At 31.0% G+C, this 18,753-nt stretch overlaps 7 protein-coding genes across 10 annotated transcripts; 2 read left to right on the top strand and 5 right to left on the bottom strand.

Annotated features, from left to right (window-relative positions):
• Positions 1-42: 42 nt before the first annotated feature.
• Gnpnat (glucosamine 6-phosphate N-acetyltransferase) lies at positions 43-1,327 on the bottom strand. Its single transcript, XM_076691362.1, has 5 exons — positions 1,169-1,327; positions 845-965; positions 708-770; positions 499-626; positions 43-429 (listed from the first exon to the last, which is right to left on the bottom strand). The coding sequence occupies exons 1-5, from the start codon at positions 1,181-1,183 to the stop codon at positions 187-189; spliced, it is 570 nt and encodes a 189-aa protein (XP_076547477.1). The 5' UTR covers positions 1,184-1,327; the 3' UTR covers positions 43-186.
• A 783-nt stretch (positions 1,328-2,110) lies between these two features.
• Positions 2,111-3,282, top strand: roh (reduction of Rh1). The gene is made up of 2 exons (XM_034321027.2): positions 2,111-2,270; positions 2,371-3,282. The coding sequence occupies exons 1-2, from the start codon at positions 2,111-2,113 to the stop codon at positions 2,442-2,444; spliced, it is 234 nt and encodes a 77-aa protein (XP_034176918.1). The 3' UTR covers positions 2,445-3,282.
• Acf (ATP-dependent chromatin assembly factor large subunit) lies at positions 2,683-10,461 on the bottom strand. Of its 4 annotated transcripts, none has more exons than XM_034321020.2 (14): positions 10,012-10,461; positions 9,571-9,709; positions 9,281-9,495; positions 9,002-9,212; positions 8,693-8,922; positions 7,947-8,620; positions 7,425-7,889; positions 6,864-7,345; positions 6,016-6,792; positions 5,715-5,932; positions 5,460-5,644; positions 5,154-5,267; positions 4,437-4,782; positions 2,683-3,967 (listed from the first exon to the last, which is right to left on the bottom strand). In XM_034321020.2, exons 1-14 carry the CDS (start codon positions 10,122-10,124, stop codon positions 3,787-3,789), a joined length of 4,350 nt encoding a protein of 1,449 aa, XP_034176911.2. In that variant the 5' UTR covers positions 10,125-10,461; the 3' UTR covers positions 2,683-3,786. The 4 variants fall into 4 exon arrangements, with proteins under 4 accessions (XP_034176911.2, XP_034176912.2, XP_076547468.1 ...); XM_034321021.2 differs by having other exon boundaries at positions 2,683-3,955; XM_076691353.1 differs by having other exon boundaries at positions 2,683-3,950.
• Positions 10,462-10,793: 332 nt separating this feature from the next.
• Polr3F (RNA polymerase III subunit F) lies at positions 10,794-12,097 on the bottom strand. The gene is made up of 4 exons (XM_034320977.2): positions 11,956-12,097; positions 11,216-11,834; positions 10,979-11,140; positions 10,794-10,901 (listed from the first exon to the last, which is right to left on the bottom strand). The coding sequence occupies exons 1-4, from the start codon at positions 12,033-12,035 to the stop codon at positions 10,827-10,829; spliced, it is 936 nt and encodes a 311-aa protein (XP_034176868.1). The 5' UTR covers positions 12,036-12,097; the 3' UTR covers positions 10,794-10,826.
• Positions 12,098-12,137: 40 nt separating this feature from the next.
• LOC117602677 (uncharacterized) lies at positions 12,138-12,871 on the top strand. The gene is made up of 2 exons (XM_034320979.1): positions 12,138-12,279; positions 12,377-12,871. The coding sequence occupies exons 1-2, from the start codon at positions 12,190-12,192 to the stop codon at positions 12,773-12,775; spliced, it is 489 nt and encodes a 162-aa protein (XP_034176870.1). The 5' UTR covers positions 12,138-12,189; the 3' UTR covers positions 12,776-12,871.
• Rpt2 (26S proteasome regulatory subunit Rpt2) lies at positions 12,726-14,836 on the bottom strand. The gene is made up of 5 exons (XM_034320976.2): positions 14,690-14,836; positions 13,830-14,391; positions 13,378-13,764; positions 13,073-13,308; positions 12,726-13,003 (listed from the first exon to the last, which is right to left on the bottom strand). Exons 1-5 carry the CDS (start codon positions 14,690-14,692, stop codon positions 12,869-12,871), a joined length of 1,323 nt encoding a protein of 440 aa, XP_034176867.1. The 5' UTR covers positions 14,693-14,836; the 3' UTR covers positions 12,726-12,868.
• Positions 14,837-14,991: 155 nt separating this feature from the next.
• On the bottom strand, positions 14,992-18,366 carry LOC117602674 (dihydrolipoyllysine-residue succinyltransferase component of 2-oxoglutarate dehydrogenase complex, mitochondrial). Its single transcript, XM_034320975.2, has 9 exons — positions 18,202-18,366; positions 17,741-17,765; positions 17,539-17,590; positions 17,374-17,444; positions 17,167-17,294; positions 16,743-17,090; positions 16,509-16,684; positions 15,984-16,434; positions 14,992-15,921 (listed from the first exon to the last, which is right to left on the bottom strand). The coding sequence occupies exons 1-9, from the start codon at positions 18,274-18,276 to the stop codon at positions 15,787-15,789; spliced, it is 1,461 nt and encodes a 486-aa protein (XP_034176866.1). The 5' UTR covers positions 18,277-18,366; the 3' UTR covers positions 14,992-15,786.
• Between the last annotated feature and the right edge of the window lie 387 nt (positions 18,367-18,753).

The following is an 18,753-nucleotide window of genomic DNA, read 5'->3' as shown; positions in this document are numbered from 1 at the left end:
TTTTACAACCTCTGTATTCCACGATATAATTTAATTTATTAATTCACGTTAGAATAGAATTCTAATTGTTTGGAATGATTAAAATAAAAATGAAAATAGACTTTCTCTGTTCATAAAAATGATAAAGGTACTACTAGTTTAAATCACAATTTTATATGGCAAATCTGAAATATTCTCTTTTTATTGTCATAAATGAGATTGCTCTGTAGCATTCCCAGTATGGAATCTCATGTTGAGGTAGTTAGCATTATTAGGTTCTCTTTTAAAACCTAAACTTTCATAGAAAGGTATAAGATTGTCTTTACAGTCCAATGACAATTTATAACACCGTAAATAAAGTGCTAACTGTAATATGACATTAATTACTAGTTTTCCCAAATGCTTACCTCTATATTTATTGTTTACTACTACGTCTTCTAAACGCCCTCTCTGTAATAAATTGTTTATTTTAATTGTTTTCAAAAATTGGATTATTAAAAGGATATTTAGAAAACATACCAATGCACAGTTATGAATGAATTTTTGCTCTACAACTAATGTTGCAGTTGCTATAATCTTTTCACTGCTTGTATCTTCTATTACAATGATATGATAGCTACCAGCATTTTTCATCAGGTGAAAACGGTCTACATACAGAACAAATAAAATAATTCTCTTATCACATTATTTGTATTTTTTTTTAAAGATCATAATTTCAAAGAACTTACTTAAAAATTGTTCTTTACTAATATTTCCAACTTCAGTTAATTGAGCTAACAGTTGAAGAAAACCTGTAAAATAAATATAAAAGATTAGTAAATAAAGCATTTTATTATTTAATGTTATTATTAATAACTTATTTTACCTCTATCATAATCACCAGATCTTAAAGATCTAATTACACAACCTTCGACGTGTGACAAAGACAGTCGTTCCAACACGTTTGAATTAAACAACTCAATATCTGCATCTCCAAAAGATTTTTCCTGACAACAAGTGATAAATAAATGATTACAAATTTATATATAGTGTAAAATTAATGTAATAGTACAATAAAAGGTTTATCAATATTACAAATGTGGTAGCATATTGTTTGAGTCAAACTGATACTTATTTTCAACAAAAAATCTTTTATTAACAAACTTGTAAATTCTTTAAATATTTAAGTTTAAATAATCAAATTTACAACCTCTATGGAACTCATGGTAGTCGTGTACAGGTTCAAATGTTTTTATTAATTTTATTCAATAGATACTTTATCTTCCTTGTTTGTTCAGACCCGCAAGTGTAGACAAGGATACTATACCGCAGTTCACCAGAGTCCATAACTGCGACGCGCAGGTTGGAAGATGGTGGGGGAACGCAGCGAGCTCTCTGCTAATCGCTTTCCACTTCGTTTGGGAGTATCGCCAATCAGGACGAAGATGCGTACTGGAGATGCGCGAAGAACGAAAACTGGTCTTTTCGCAGTTATGGACTCTGGTGAACTGCAGTAGTACTACATACATATATATGCCTACGTCAACTTATCACTTTGCCATATCTTCATATTTTTATATGTTTTTATTAAAAACCTAATTTAGTATATTGGAATGTAATAAGTAGCGCTAAAAACAACTTTATATATAATTTTATATATACATATCATGTTAATAATCTTTTGCTGTATTTCTTGAACTTTATAAAACTCTATAAAAAGTTATGTGTTTGAATATTAATTTTCAATGGTTTCATAAAGAGGTAAAGTTGCGATTTTTCAAACGCATTAATTTTCTGTAATTTTGTCCAATTTCTATCCAATAGTATTTCAAATAATGCAATATAGTCATGGACAACCTGAAGTTTGATCATTTTGAATATACCCTGGTAACAGACATATTATGTAACAATTGGTTCATGATTTTAGTTGAAAGTACCATTTGTTCAGTGGTATCGTTGACGTGATTTCCTAACTTTATTAAAAACAGAACGGGTAATATTTAAATATTGTTTTATTGATATATATATAAAGATCTTTTTAAAATAATTACTTCAGTTTGAGGTAATAAAACTCACATAAAAATCAAAATATCCTAATTATTAATGTGAATATTGTATTTTCCATATATTAATACCAAAGTTATAGATAACCATGTCTGGAAAACCAATGAGATATCCATATACATTATCTGCACAAATTGCTCACTTTCCATTTAATCATTATTATAATCATAAGCGTGGTTGGATACTCAAATATTGGATGTGGACTGCAGTTGGTTTGATGCCTGTCTGGTATTTCTTCCAGAAACTAAGTAAGTATAATTATAATACAATTTGAAATTGTTTCAATTTTTATCATTCAAATGTATGCAATGATGATATATAATTATTAATACCTTCCTTTGTTTTTAGCTTTTCAACCTGAGAATGTCAAAAAGTGGGATGAAATTCATAGGAAACAATTCTCTGGAGAGATGCATCACTGAATTACACCTAAAAATATTGTAATGTAGCGTGATGTATCGGAACAAATATATGTAAAACTTATATGGATTAGTAATTGAAGTCTAATGTATGTTAATGTCTACCAGTTTTCTGTATAATACATGTACAAACTGCAATTACAAATCTACTTGAAAAGTTTATTACCAAATTAATTGTATAAAACATACATGATTACAAAGAACTGTTTCTACTGCTGTACAATATAGAGATTAATAATAATTTGTACTGTAGATTTTGTATAGGGCCAGCCTAAATTTTCAATTTTTTTTAAAGGCTGATTTTTGATTGAAAAGAAAAAAGAAAAAAAGAAGGAAAAAAGGATAAGTACCACTAATACACGAACAATTTGGCAAAACCTAAAACAAAAATAATTAAACAATAAGATCTTTAATTCCTAATAATTTTGTGCAATATATAACAACATATTTGAACCCCAGTAAAATCTACTTTATAGATACAGGCATAATAATTATGTTATATATAAATTTAAGTGTTATAAGAATACTTTTTGCATTCACAATAAAAAAGTTTTCTTTTTATTACGCATGTATTAACTCTTAAATCATCAGTCGTGTTACGTTTCATCGTACTTCGTATGGTATAAATACGTTATAAAAGACAATTAATGCAGAACACTTTACATGAATTCGAATTTTGCATAGGTAAAAGCCTAAAGAGTTTAGAATACAGTTAGGTAACCTTTAAAATTGTTTGCAGTAAAAGAATACATGAAATGCAATAAAATCAATAATATTAAAATAATAAATAATCATTAATACAATGTAAAAAAAACTTGTCCAACAAAAAAAAAAAAAAGAATTGTAATACTACTAACTCAAAAGACTAACCTTGTACTGGGTCAAGCAAATGAAATTAATTCATTGCTTATGCGCTGGTTTACTTATTTATAAAATGCTCTATTTTAAAAAATCTAACAAATATATGAGAGCACTTACAACATGCGTAAAATTCTACAAATAATACTGTGTATGCATTTTATTATAGCAAGCCTAAAAAAACTGATCGGGATATTTGATAAGTAACGAAGGAGAAAATATTTGAAACATTTTTAAGCTTGCATTTTATCACCTGTTTCAATAGATTAATTTTATAAATTCTGTATGTATAGCACTTTGTAACTTTTAGTAAACGAAGTCTTTTAGTAATATGTACTTTACAGTATTTCTTCTGTTGAATTATGAATTTATATACTGTTCAATATTACAGTACATAAATCCATTTTCAGTTTCAAGGTACATTTACGTATTAGGAATAAAAGTTAATATTTAATAAATAGAATGTATTGGAAAAAGTACTTTGTTTCTATCTTGACTTCTGAATTTCTTCAGTATCTTCATCCTCGCTATCCACGAGATCATTTTCTTCAAATCTTGGTTTCTTTGCGCTTGACGGACGTAGTGGTTCCTCACCATAATTTAATCCTAATTCCTTGCATCGTTTTTCGAAGTACTTCAGTAACCTCATACCTGCTCTGTACACGTAACTATTTTTAAAAAAACATAGTCTAACTCTAAAGGCATACATTATTTTAAATGTTCGGAAGCCAAAGATTTTGATTTTTTTTTTTTTAAATCTAAAACGTATTTGAGTGAACATTGATTTAGTTGTGTATGAACTTAAAATGTTGAATTAAAACAAAAAAATTAAGGCATTCAATCGTTTGTTACATGTTATAACGGATTACTTTATATTACGATTGGTTTATTAGTCACAAGCGCATGCTGATCAATTTCACTATCACAGTAGTAGTAATAATTAATAAAGTATTGTAATTAACTACTTACGCCTGTTATTTGTTATATGTAAAAATATAAAATCGTTGTTGTTATTAGTAAACTTTTAAACTAGCTAAAGCATTTCTAGTATGGTATATTAATCACTATTGTTAATTCATTTCACAATCTCTGGCATCCGAACTTATACATAACGATATTCGTGTTAGTTATACTTACTTGTAAACTGCACTATGTTCTTCATTATAAGCTTGACAATTTTCGAATACTAAATGACAATCACCGAAAAACTGTTCCGACGTTTCATATTCTCCATTGTTAAGTTTATATTTAATTGTACCGAAATCCATGGGATTCGAGATAATATCGTGATAATCTGGAACTTCGTCTTTTGTAACAGGTGATAGGAAAGGCCAAGAATCTCTATGATGCATCACATCTGTAAGTAATTCCTGCAGTCTTCCCATGCATCCTTTAACTGTTCCTTTATCTTCTTCTATCTCAGCCGCTCTTTTAGCTGCTCGCCTTGTTTGCCTTGGTTCAGTATCTTCCGAAGTGCTACTATCTGTGTATCAAGGTTTTTATACATAATTAAATATTGGTTTATAATCTAAGTATATAACACATGCAAAGCATTATAAATTAGGTAGCTAATAAATAATAGAAGTTTTATTTTAATCTTAATGTTTTTTTTTTTTTTTAAACAAAGGAGTTAAAAAAAGAAAACAAATAAAGGTTCATTATAATAAGGAAATAAGGATATAAGGATCATGTGTACATATACATGCAATAAAGCCTCTACGTGCCAAAAAAAAAAAAAAACTAATGTATTAATAATTAATCAATAAATACGTGAAGCAGATGTTATTGTACTATCCAATATAAAAAAAAATGATGAATACACTAAAGAAAGTAGAATAGAGTTACAATACAGACCCTCCCAGTCTGTAGACTCTGTAGTGAGGAGGCTCTTGGCAAAGCCATGGATGCGAGAGCGTGCTGCTGCAGCGCACTGCCTCTCCCCGTCTCTTTCCCTTTCACGCCCCCTCACTAACAACACAATTTAAACTAAGAAACTGCTTTATTATATTATTCTTTAAGTAAAATATTTCATTTACTAATGTGTTAGTACGAAACGATAATAAAATATTATTCAGTTACTAAATAATTTCAAGATTTATTTAAATATATTCTGTAGGCACTGAACTTGCAAATTTTCGTATTATAATTTGAATACCTTACCATACTTATTAGTCGTCTTCCTATCTTTTCTATCCTTGCAGTCTGAACAAGACCATCTTCCTCGAGGTGCTCTTGCCATAGGAGGTTCTATACATTCTACATGATAGAAGCTTGAACATGCGTCACACCTGATTAATTTTCCACCGCTTCGACATACAGAACACACATTCATGTGTTGACTGTCCCTGAAATTCAACAACTATTAAACAATATTTCCTCATTTAATAAATAAACATTTCTTAAAATAACTCTTACATATCCTCGTCACTATCTTCTTCTAGGTCATCGTCGTCTTGATCCTCTTCTCCTTCGCTTTCAAGAATTCGTTTTGCACGATTATGTCGAGTTTCTTTAGTTAATATTACTTCCTCTTCTTCCAACTCATCTTCAAATATCTTACGTTTTTTAAGTTTCTCCTTTGATTTGGTCGGTGGCTTGCATACTTTGCAATACCAGTCTCCTTCTGGTACAGTCTACAAATACATATATCGTCAATTATTATCGTATAATCAAAATTAATTCTAATTGTATACAATTATTTGGCGAAAAATATTACATTCAATTTTGGTTTTAAACAATATAAATGGTGGCCTTTATTGCACTCATCACAAAGTAGCATTTTCTCGGGATCTCGACGTCGTCTACATATGCGACACTGGGCATTGAGTGCACTTCTATCCCACGCGACACTATTTTCTAATGTACTTAAATGTAAAAATAATTGAGACCAACTTGTTGATGCCATAAGAGATTGCTCCCATCTTTCTCTAGTTTCTTCACCTGTCCATTTTTTGTCTTTTTCATCACCACATAATGGTTTCTGTAAGTACTTTTGATCTACAGCATAAGATAATTGTAAAATAGCACAAGCCATTTGTTTAATAACTGTTTGTTGCTTAGGATCTGGGAGTAGTTCATTCTCATTTGGTGGCCCTAAGTATTTTCCTGAATCTTTGTAAGTTTTTATATTAATACTTCCAACTTCTGAATCTGGAGTACCTGGTCGACTATGCTTAGCTTCGTTTTTGACTTTATCTAAAGTTATATTACTAGCAACGTCTACTTCAATTTCATTTGTACCATATATTAGTTTATCACACTGTTTGTCATAGCCCCTGTTGTTAATTGCTTTTCTCCACGCTTCTCGATCATTGACTTTTAAATGTCCTAAGCAACCTGATTTCATTTTATCTTCGAAATCTAAAATATAATCTCTTAATGTTAATTCTAAAACATCGACCACTGGCATTTCAGAAGGAAAGTTTAAGTTAGCGTTTTCGTATTTATTTTTTTTTGAAGTTTTATTAGAAGGTCCTTTAATAGGTCCTGCAAACTATATGCAAAATTTATTTATTATTCTCCATTTAGTTTCAATACATAAAAAATGTATTACAAGGTACTTACAACGTCAGGATTAAGTTTCTGTCGAGGACACTCTTCGATCACACACATCAAACTCGTCATTTCTTGCATAATGTTATTCCTGAGTTCGCCTTCTCTAATTCCTCGTTTACTTAAACCATTCACTAGAGCTTCTATGTCTTCTGGCTTTCCATAGAAACTCCATTTTGGTTCTGATCTTTTCCAGTGAACTGGACATTCTTTATCTCCTGTACAAGCCATCAAGTTTTTTCTTATGTCAAATAGCTCTTGTTTGCGAGATATATCTTTTCTTGGAGATTTGAGACCATTTTTATCAGAAAATGTAACTTTTTTGGGAGATTTCTTTGCCTTCTTAAATCTATTTTCTTTATCACTAAATTCATCTTCAAATTTATTTCTTAAGTATGCATATGTAGATTCTCTGTCTTGTAATTCCGGTTGGTAAGGAGTACCTTCTGGAAGGCAGTTACCTGGCCACCACTCATCGTTTTCTACGAATATTCCTAAATATTAAGGAAAAAACACAAATTTTATATATCTCTATTTCGTTAGATGTGCGTAATACCGAAAATATTAAACTACCTGGAATTGATAAAAATCTCCAATATCTGCGATGAGTTCTATCAGAACCTAAATAAAGCATCATTTTATCATCCCTGGATGCTTGCTGAAGTTCTTTTAATTTATTTTCATACTCTTCTTTTTTCTTTTCTTCTTCACAATTACCACGTGTAACTTTCTTTGGTGTTTTACTTTCTTTATCTTTCTCACGGTCTCTCATTTTTTCTTTTTCCTCCTTTTCCTTTTTTTGTTCAGCTATCAGAAAAGATTTCAATTCTTTTCTTGCTTGATGAACCTTTTCGTGTCGCTCCTCAATTACGTCTCGTATCGAAGCAAAAGTAAGTAACTGATTAATTAGACACGTGGCTACTTTTAATTTTTCATCTAAATCAAATTCGTGTACATTACGATGTCCCAACAATCTTAAAATATATGCCTCGTTTATTCTCATCAAAAGTGCAGGATCATCTTGATTTGTATATCCACCTAAAAAGGAAATAGTTGTTAATATTTTTCATATCAAAATTTTATTGAAAAATTTACCTCTCTGAGAATATCTCCATTTCGAAGCAACTTCACCTATACGGCCACCAGAACTTAACAAATGTTGTCTCAAAATCTCACTCAAAGTTACATGATCTAACGTCAACTCGGACAATTTACAGCCCTGATAAATTTGACTCCAGCTAGAAGCTATTGTAGCAAGTTTTACAGCTTTTGTCATTGATGTTACTCCTTCATACATACTATTATCATTCACTAAATCAGATGCTTGAGCATGAATTTCATCTTCTTCGTCTGCTTGATATTTAAATATGTTTGACAGTAGCAATTGTAGGAGATCACTCCATGGTCCAGATGCTTCCTTGACCAACAGCGCCTTTTCTAACAAGTCTAATGTAAAACTATGTGGAAAATATGTAGTGACCTCTAATTCATCATTGAAAAATTCTAAAAATTCTAGAATCATTACAGCATCGCCAAATTTTTCATTGGCTATACTGCTTTTAACTGGTGTAGGTTGTGGAATAGGAGAAAGATCTTCACATTCAAGATCTTCTCTTGGTTTATTCCACTGTCTCATATATGCAGCCAAAGCAGCTAATTTTTGTTTCTCTTCTTTTTTACGCTCACTTTTCAGAACTCGTTCTTCTTTTCGTTTTGCCTTTTCTTCGAGAGCTTTTGCTTTAAGGTCTTCTTTAAATTTTCCATTCATTCTGGATACATGTTTTATAGAATTAATACATTAAAAATTCGCAGTTATTTTTAATATAAGATGCATTATTTACCTCGGTTTTCGAAACTTTTTTACGTCCACTCCTCCCTGATTGACCTTCTTAAGAGGATCTGGCTTTTCCATTGCTTTTTGCTTGGAAATATTTGTTGTCAAAAATTTCTCTATCGATTCTTGTTTATGTCTAACATATTTCTTAACGCGTGATGTAAAATCTGGCGGAGGACCAGCAAATATAGTGTCAAAACGTACTTTACTAATTCCGTATTTCTGTAAAACACTGTCCTAAATAGGAAAAAAGATATTTTTCATTTTATAAATCTAATACAACTTCTTCTTTTTATGCATTAAAATGATTACTGACTTTTACAGTCCATATACCGCTTTCATTTTGCTCGCACAGCTGACGTAAAAATATTTTATTACGTTCTCTGCTGTAATGTTGCTTTCTTCTCCTTACTTGTGCTGCTTCCACTATCATAAGTTGGCTGATATCAGACTCTCCGCAGTCTAACTGTTCTACTTCATACCGAAATAACTTTGCTGGTGGATGATATTGTTGTTCCTGGGAATTCCTATGTAATAAATGCATAGTATGATTATTAATATACTACACATGCGTCCGAAATATAGATTTGTATACCTGTGATTTTCTTTAGCATACTGTTTGATTTGCTGTTCTGAAGGTGCAATAACTTGAAGAACATGGCAATCACACCAAGAATCCTCTGTGAAACTTGCTTCTACCATTTCTCCTACAAAATAGCGATCTCTTGCAAACTGATATACATCTTCTATCATGTCATTAAAAGAAGATCTGTTAGTTTTACTGGCAAGATACAATATAGGAATACGTAGCTGTAATACAAATGATATAATTAACAATACAAAAATGATAATATACAACAATAAATTAATAATTAAATATTATACCTCCATAGGGAACTCTTTAAGACTTTTCTTAGCATTTTCTTCACAGTGTAAAGCCTCTTCATAGGTCATGTTAGTTCTACCAGTTATACTGCATGACCATATAAGCGAATTGCATAAAATAATTCTCTCACAGAATTCACTGCAATTACAAGGATACATAAGATGTCACAAATGTAATAGAACTTTATTGATAATAAACAATGATAATGTGTACATATAAACAGTTTAAACGTTTTATATATTTTTCAATGTAACCTATTGATTATAAGCTCAGAGGATGTACAAAAATAAAACTAATGAATATATCAATATACATATTTGTAAAACTGAAATCAAAACAGCCAAGTCAAAATTAAAGGAATAGGAAATGTTTGTCTAACAAATCATACTGATGAAAGTTCAGACTAAGTTTCAAAGTCATCTCGGCTGTCATGGTCTTACTTGTAGTCCTTGAAAATTTCATTGGTAACCTCACAATGGAAAACTTCATCATCATCCTTGAAGTCTGAGGAGACGTGAAGTCGTTGAAACGGTTGCTTACGAAGAAGCGGCATGTCAATGCTTATGAATCTATCAATACGCAGATGCAATTTTCCTTTCACGTTTCTAACAGAGTTAAAAAATCAATTCTACGTCGAAGATAGAACCGTACTTCTTTCCAGAACACCGCTAGGCACATGCGATACATGCAATCCAACAAACGCACTTTCAGCTTTGACCACCGTAAAGAGTTTTGTTAAGATTGTTGTAGATAACTAGCTTCGAAATTTTATTTATTCATTCGTGTTAAACATAAAACTTTGGCATTGTTTCGTGAAACATTTTTAAGTTTCATATGACAAAGCACGATTTAACGGTGCTCGTGGAAGCGCGCATTCACATCTGGCACCTCAAAGCCGGAAACTAATAAAAAGAATAACGGTACCAACGTAAAATTATTGTTTAAAACGCGGGAAATAAAGATAATTGCGTAATAATGCTTATTCTACTAATACGTTATGAAATTTTCATTTAAAAAACTTTTATATTTTCATTATTTCTACATTTTACTGCGGTGTTCTTAACAGAATTTGATCTTTAGGAAAAAACATAAAAGCAAATGTTATGTATTTTCTTTACAGTTGGTATCTTGTATCCGGTTAAAATTATAAACTCGTCAAATTTGGCGGGAATAGGTAGCTTAAGCATTAAAATCTTGTTAAAATAATGGATCAGCAATGAAGTACTTTCAATCAATATACTTTTATTAAAAAACATTACTCTAACCATTCTGTAATATACTGGCATTTTGTAGGTGTTACATCGCCAACATCGCAACAATTTTTCCTCACCTATATTTCAATATTTTTATATTAATAACTGATTAATGTTTTTACTAATATACATACAAAGAATGAAAGCAGCTTACAGGACATATACCACAAGTAGATTTAATTAACCCTGGTGGACTTAACAGAGGTTCTACTGCTCTGTATAAATTACTTCCATCACCTGAAAGAGTACGTTCTACTTTTCCATCATAAACCAATGTGTCCAATATCATTTCCAGATCTTCAACTGATAACTTTACCTATAAATAATTGTGTTTACATATTAGTCATATTGAAATATGTAATTTAATGAAAATTATAGTAGCTATACAAACTTTGCTTATTCCTAAATCAGAAATAAACTTCCAGACTTCTTTGGATGAAGCAAATGTAACATTTCTAGCTATAATTGGTCCACCTCTACTAGAATTTATTTGTTCTCGTTTTCTCTCCAAAAATCTATAACACTGTTGATTGAGAACATCAACAAATTCTGCTTCAAAGTCTTGATCTTGGTACCAAGCACCACCTGTTACAGATGTGTCTGGTTCTAAATTATACAACATGTATACTTTCTTTTTGCTAGCTGCCACTGATTTCACAGCTTTGATAAACTTTTTGGTCTCCAAGCTTTTTAAAATTTTGTTTAATTGAGTTGGCATTAGATTGGACTTAAATCTTATGTCACGAATCCAGATACCCTTATTTCCTGCTTCTTCAATTATTGTGTATACAATTTTTTCTTCATTGTCTGCACCTTTAGCTACTTTTGCTTTAGCAGGATCTTTCAAACGATATAACAAAGAACCCCCTTGTTTAAATAAATCAAAATAACCCTGAGACAAAAGTTTATTTATAATTTGGGCTTTTTGAGCAGGTTGTAAGTCTGGCATTTCAGCTGTTAAATCTTTGTCAGATATTCCTTTTGGCCTTGATTGAGCTAAGCCAATAATTCTGAAATTTTAAATATCACATAAAAGTATTTCATAGTACAAATGTAAGAAATATAACCTATAAGTTATGTATATCATGCATACTAGTAACTTTTTATTTGAAAAAAAAAATAAAAATTTACTTTTGTTCAATTGCTTGAGACGAATTTGCGTCTGTATCATTTGCATCTTGCTCCTTTGATGTGCCTGCTTCAATTTCCATCGAGTATTTAAATCTGAAACATCAAGGGACAGTATATAAATATATATGTGACACATACCCGTGTATATGTATTTAATAATATGGTCAACGTTTATTAGGTTATGTTTCCGTGCAAAATTTTGTACTGCATTAATACAAATATTCCTTAAATAATATGGAAGATTCTTTAGATGTAGTAAAAACTGATGATTCTTTAAATATTGCCGCTAAAGACTGGAATCGAACTATTGAAATTGCTAAAAAGGTATTGGTTATATATATATATTTTAATCCATATACCTTGTTATAAATGTTCATATTATTTATTAATATATTTATGTTCCATACTTTATTGTTTTAAGCATGGTTACAGAGAGGGAGTAGCAAGTGGAGCAGATTCTGTTTTTCAAGAAGGTTTTGATATAGGATATAAAGAAGCTTTCCAAACAGCTTTCATTTTAGGGAAGTTTAAAAGTATATTAAACTTTAATCCACAAGATGTTAAACTTCCTGATCACATAAAAGAAATTCTTGATAAAACTAGAAGAGGTGCATGTTACATATGTATGGAAGAATCTGAAGGTAGAAATGATATGCAAAAATCACTGTCACAGATTATTAATGAACAAAGAACATATTCTTTAAATATTATTCAAACCCTTTATGAATACTTTCAACCATATGTGAAAGAATTAAATATTAATGAGTTAGATGTACTCAAAATGCATAATCAGGTTCAAGAACCTTCTGAAGATGAGTAATTTCCTAACTAAAATGTGATCTTTTGTATTTTTTTTTTTATTAGTATACATAATATTCATATGCTGAGATTGTAAATAAAGAATTATAGAATTTTATAGATATAATCCTTCAGGCGAACCTTCTTTCTTTCGATACAAAACACTTTCCTTAGATTTTTTGAAATCATCGCTAGTAACTTTCATGCGGCGTTCACGCAACGCCATTAAACCAGCTTCAGTACATATAGCCTAAAACAATAATTCTTTAGTAAATAATATATAAATTGATTTTTTCACTAAAGTACATTAAAATCATACCTTTATATCTGCACCAGAAAGATCATCCTTAGCCATGATCAATTCTGCTAGATTCACATCAGGTGCTAAAGTCATTCTACTAGTATGAATATTGAAAATTCTTCTTTTTGTTTTTTCATCAGGTAATGGAAATTCTATCTTTCTGTCAATACGACCCGGTCTGATTAGCGCTGGATCTAAAGTTTCAATTCTGTTTGTAGCCATTACAACTTTAACGTCTCCTCGACTATCGAAACCTAAACGAATAATAATATTTAATAACAACGCATTTAAAACGTAATAATCAAATTTAGAATATTTCATACCATCAAGTTGATTAAGTAATTCTAACATAGTTCTTTGAATTTCACGTTCTCCTCCGCTATTACTGTCGTATCGTTTTGTGCCTACAGCATCTATTTCATCTATAAATACAATGGAAGGAGCATGTTCTTCTGCAACTCTAAACAATTCTCTTACAAGTTTTGGACCATCTCCTAAATATTTCTGTATAAGTTCAGACCCAACAACTCTCAAGAAAGTTGCTGAGGTCTGATTAGCTACAGCTTTAGCCAATAACGTTTTTCCAGTTCCTGGTGGACCATAAAGTATAACTCCTTTTGGTGGTTTGATACCCATTTCTTCATAATATTCTGGATGGGTTAATGGTAATTCTACAGATTCTTTAATCTCTTGGATCTGTGTATCAAGTCCTAAACAATAAAAAATATGTAAATGATTTGAATATATTAATATTAGTGTAACTATTAATACATACCACCAATATCAGCATAAGTTTCTTGTGGAGCTTTTTCTAATTTCATTACTGTAACCATAGGGTCAGTATCATCACCTAACACTCCAACAACCGCATGAACTTTATGGTTTAACAAAACTGAACATCCTGGTTCTAACTGATCTTTATCCACAAATGACAAAATTGACACATAATGTTCAGAACCAACAGATGTAGAAACTATAGCATGATTATCATCAATTATTTCTTCTAATGTTCCAACAGACATTGGAGTTCCACGTAAGTCATCAACTTTAGACCTTTCCTCCTCATTCTTTTCTTCTTGTGGTTTTAGTCTTTCCTGGTTTGTAATAAATTCTTCTTCCATCAATAAGTAATCTTTTATACGTTCCAACTTTAAAAGTTTCAATCTACAACGTGTATGTGGTGTAACTTGTGGTAATTTTAAGGCAGCATCTGGCCCCTTTGTACGGCGCTTCTTTTTGCCAACCCTTGTTGGAATAGGGGGTTCATACTTCTTTTTCTTATCTTTATCATCCTTCTTATCACCCCCTGTACCACCAGTACCAGACTGATTTTGTCCCTATTAACGGTAATTGTTGCAACGTTAAAAATTACATCCAATTTTTGAAAATATATTATAAATTAATTGAGAGATATCAATAGTTCATAAAACATTTCACTTTGAACAATACAGTAAGACTTCATATAACAAAATAAAAATTTTACACTACGTTAACCTAAAATGTTAAGTGACATTTAAGAAAAGAGATCATAAATTGTAGTTCCTGCAAATTTTGTTAAACGTTTTATTACAAATTCTCTTATATAGTATCAATTGATTATTTTATACTTATTTCAAGCAATTTAAAAATACGTACCATCACACGTCTATTGTTTGATCATTGAACGAAACAGCGAAGTCATTCACACTGAAAAGGTTGTATCGATTACGATTTCGATATTTGTTTTCGTAAGATATCGAAATAATTCGATATATTTTTAAAATTGCTGGAATGATTTTTATATAATTATAAAATTATACAGTATACTTTTATCATACGAATAATAACATTAAGATTCATTAGAAGTACTTTTAATTAACATATTAAAAGGGATTAATATACATATGTTGTTTTACTTATAAATAAACAGTGCAAATATAGAAATGATTTTCATCCATTTTCAATGTGCATGAGTATAGTTGAACAACGTTAACGATATTTAGTTTAATGAAATTTTATTTCAGTATTTAGATACATTTATTTTTTGCAATAAAATATCTTCTAGTTTTTCAATTGTCGCTTCTGTATGACGTCTCACAAATTAAGGTCATCAGAATAAAATAAATAATCAAAAATAATGACATTATTGTTACCAACATTTGTTTACTGTTTTACTTCAGTTTTAAAAAATATAAATATACACGAAATTTTTGCATTACATATTGTGAAATAACAAAAACATGCTGTCCAATAATATAAGCCATATATAAAATCAGAAATATCATTATAATATTAAATAAATTATGAAATCTTTTACGATTTGACGATATTAAGTTTTTTTTCAATTATATAGCGCGTTTCAAGTGTGAGCCCATAAAAATATTAAAATCTACATTTCAACTCTTTTATATTGCACGTCACTTTGAGTTTAGAAGTATGATATATGAAAGGACAACAGTTTAATTAAGTCGAAATCTATGTTGTAGAAAGATCAATTCATTTAATATTGAAATATCAATGAATCGAAACAATACTTCGTTAATAAGATAAAGTCTTCACATTGAAGTACTTTATGTTACTTCGATTATGTAATAGTGTTTTTTTTTACTTTCGTTTATCACAATGATTAATAATTATTTGGAAATATGTTTTTAAGTAAAAGCCTCGATAAACATAATATAATACGTGTACAAAACATTCTGGATGTAATGAGAGCCGTATTTGAAGCGATGCAATGAAAATATTTATGGTGCTCAAAGACCAGCTAAAATAATTCTGGGATCTTCTACAGCGTCTTTGATCTTTCTCAAAAACATCACAGCCTCGCGCCCATCAATTAATCGATGATCATACGTTAAAGCGACATACATCATTGGACGAATTACGACCTGAAAAATATTGACATAATTAATAAAATGATTTATTTTAGATCAAACATTTTGACATTTACCTCGCCCTTGACTGCAATGGGTCTATCAAATACCCCATGCATTCCAAGAATAGCACTTTGTGGCGGATTAATAATAGGTGTTCCCAGAAGGGAGCCGAAAACACCACCATTGCTTATTGTGAATGTACCACCATCCATATCTTCTACCGATATCTTTCCTTTTCTTGCTTTATCGCTTATAGCAGCCAAAGCAATTTCAATTTCTGCAAAATTTTTGTTCTCTACACTACGAATAACTGGTACAACAAGACCTTTCGGCGTTGCAACGGCGACACTGATATCAACGTAATCTCTATAAACAATATCAGTGGCATCTATTACAGCATTTACTACTGGTTGATCTTTCAAAGCATACGCAGAAGCCGCAATAAATGGACTCATAAATCCAAGCTTTAAACCATATTTCTTTGTGAAGCCTTCTTGATGTGTTTTACGAAATTCCATGAGACGGCTATAAAAAATACAATTCCATTAATAATTATGGAACAAATATTGAGAATCAAAACTATAGTAGCGTATAACAACCTCATATCAATTTCATTAAACGTTGTTAACATAGCGTTCGTGTTTTGAGCATCTTTCAACCTTTCTGCAATACGTAATCGCATTCTATTCATTTTCACTCGCTGTTCCGTCCTCGTACCGATGATTTCACGCGAATAATCACTGGGAGGTAGCTGTACTTTCGCACCTTCCAGTGCCTAGAAATTTCGAAATTTTTATTACAGAAAGTAACTAAATTGCATTGAAAATTCTTACCTGAGCATGTTTAATTGCAGCAACTGGCATGGATGCTGCAGGTGCCTGTGGAGGTGTGGGTTTAGCTGCTGGAGGTGGTACAGATGGAGGAGGTGCAGCAGTTGATGGAGGTGGCGGCGGTGGTGTAGGTGTTGGCTGTGGTGGCGGAGGCGGTGGTGGTGGCGGCGGTGCTGCGGTAGTAGGTGGAGGTCTTGGAGCTTCTGCAGGCTTTGCAGTTGCTGGTGCAGCTCCGCCAGTAGCACCAATGTCAATAGTACATAATTTTTGTCCTGGTTTTACAGTTTCACCATCTTTTGCAAAAACCTCTTTTATAACACCAGAGCCAGGTGATGGTACAGGAACTGAGGTCTGCAAACAAATTAGCATAAATTTAAAAATTACACCATATTAATATTGTATACAGTTGTTTACTTATTTATTTTACCTTATCTGTTTCAATTTCACACAAGACATCATCCTCTTTAACTTGGTCACCCACTTTCTTATCCCATCTGACATCTCCTTCGCTTACACTTTCCGCGAATGCTGGTACTACAACTTCCTTTATTTCCCCTGTTTTTACAAACATAAATTATATAAAAATCTATAACACTTTCAGTACCTCTTTTCATCTACCTAAAAATTTACTTACATAATGTGGCTGTTGAATGAACATGTCTTGTCTGATCTCTCCAACAGTGAAATTTCTTATACCTTGTATATCTAAATAACAATATATATTTAGATTGAAACTATTAAATTAATTATATGCTATTTAGGAATCAAACAATCTAAGAATGTGTAATAATTAACTTACAACTGAGAATTCCTGCTGACCACATGTTCGGTGTGGATAAATAGTATGTGCCCTACAAAAATGATTTGATACAATTAGTAGTTTATGTTCATGGTTATCCCCAATGTTGATATGCCTCTCTATAAAGATAATATTTTTAGATTTTCAACATAGCTCACCAATCTTTTAAGTTTCATCATTTTTAATATCCATTTAGCCTTACCTTGACTATGTAAAGATCTGACAACCTGAAATAAAGATTAACATGTATAAAACGTTTCTTCATTGTTCTACTTTTCAAACGTTATGATGTAAAAATAATGGGTATAAAAGAAAAGATAAAAATAGATAATGTTTTTATCTTAGAAAAGAAACCTTGACTTCTAAGTTATAAACAGCTTAAAGGCGACCGAATTCTACGAAGACATCTAAAAAGAGAATTCGATAGACTCGTAGACTAGAATTCAAAGTCGACAGTTGTAGAAAATTTTTTAATTTTTTATTCATGCACCGTTAAGATGCTATTATATAATCAATGTTGAAGGTAAGGGTAGTATTTCGGCAACCTTGATTGTATGTTCTCTACTTCAAAGGGCGTTAAGTTCTTTTTACTTAATGTAGGTGTCATGTGTATCTTGGGTGTACTTAACATACGAAAAACGTAATTATGAAAGAAAAGCTCACCTTCGTTTGTGATATACTAATTCTTGTTCTTATACGAGGCACAAACCGCGAACAGTTGGACAGCATCGCGGCCATCCTCTAACGGAAAATCACAACTCTGATATTCACTCTCGACTCTCGTGATGGTAAAGAGACTGTACCGAACTGTACAACTGGCACTGGCACGTCAGTGGCTAGATTATTGCGACAGCCGCGTGTTCTAAAATTTGCTTGCTATTGGTGTGTTCCAAAATGTGCAAAAACTATAAACCATGAACTTAGATAAGAATAAAAAACGCCGTGGAGATTACAAAATTCTCCTTATAATGAATGTTTTTAGTTAATTTATATACCTACATAAAAATCTTTTCACAATTCAACTTTACAATCGCAAACTCCCTCAAACGTAATGAAATTAATCTTTACAAAACTATCTTTATACAACTCTTGAACATCATTCAATAAAAATTATCATGTAAAATGTTATATTGATAAATGTATTGATAATTATATGGTAATTGAAAAAATAATCTTGTTTCATCATTTGCAACTATTTCTATGCGCGTAATGTAT

The sequence above is a fragment of the Osmia lignaria genome, chromosome 12, assembly GCF_051020975.1.
Source record: "Osmia lignaria lignaria isolate PbOS001 chromosome 12, iyOsmLign1, whole genome shotgun sequence".
Lineage (NCBI taxonomy): Eukaryota > Metazoa > Arthropoda > Insecta > Hymenoptera > Megachilidae > Osmia > Osmia lignaria.
This window is presented reverse-complemented; position numbering and strand designations above follow the sequence as displayed.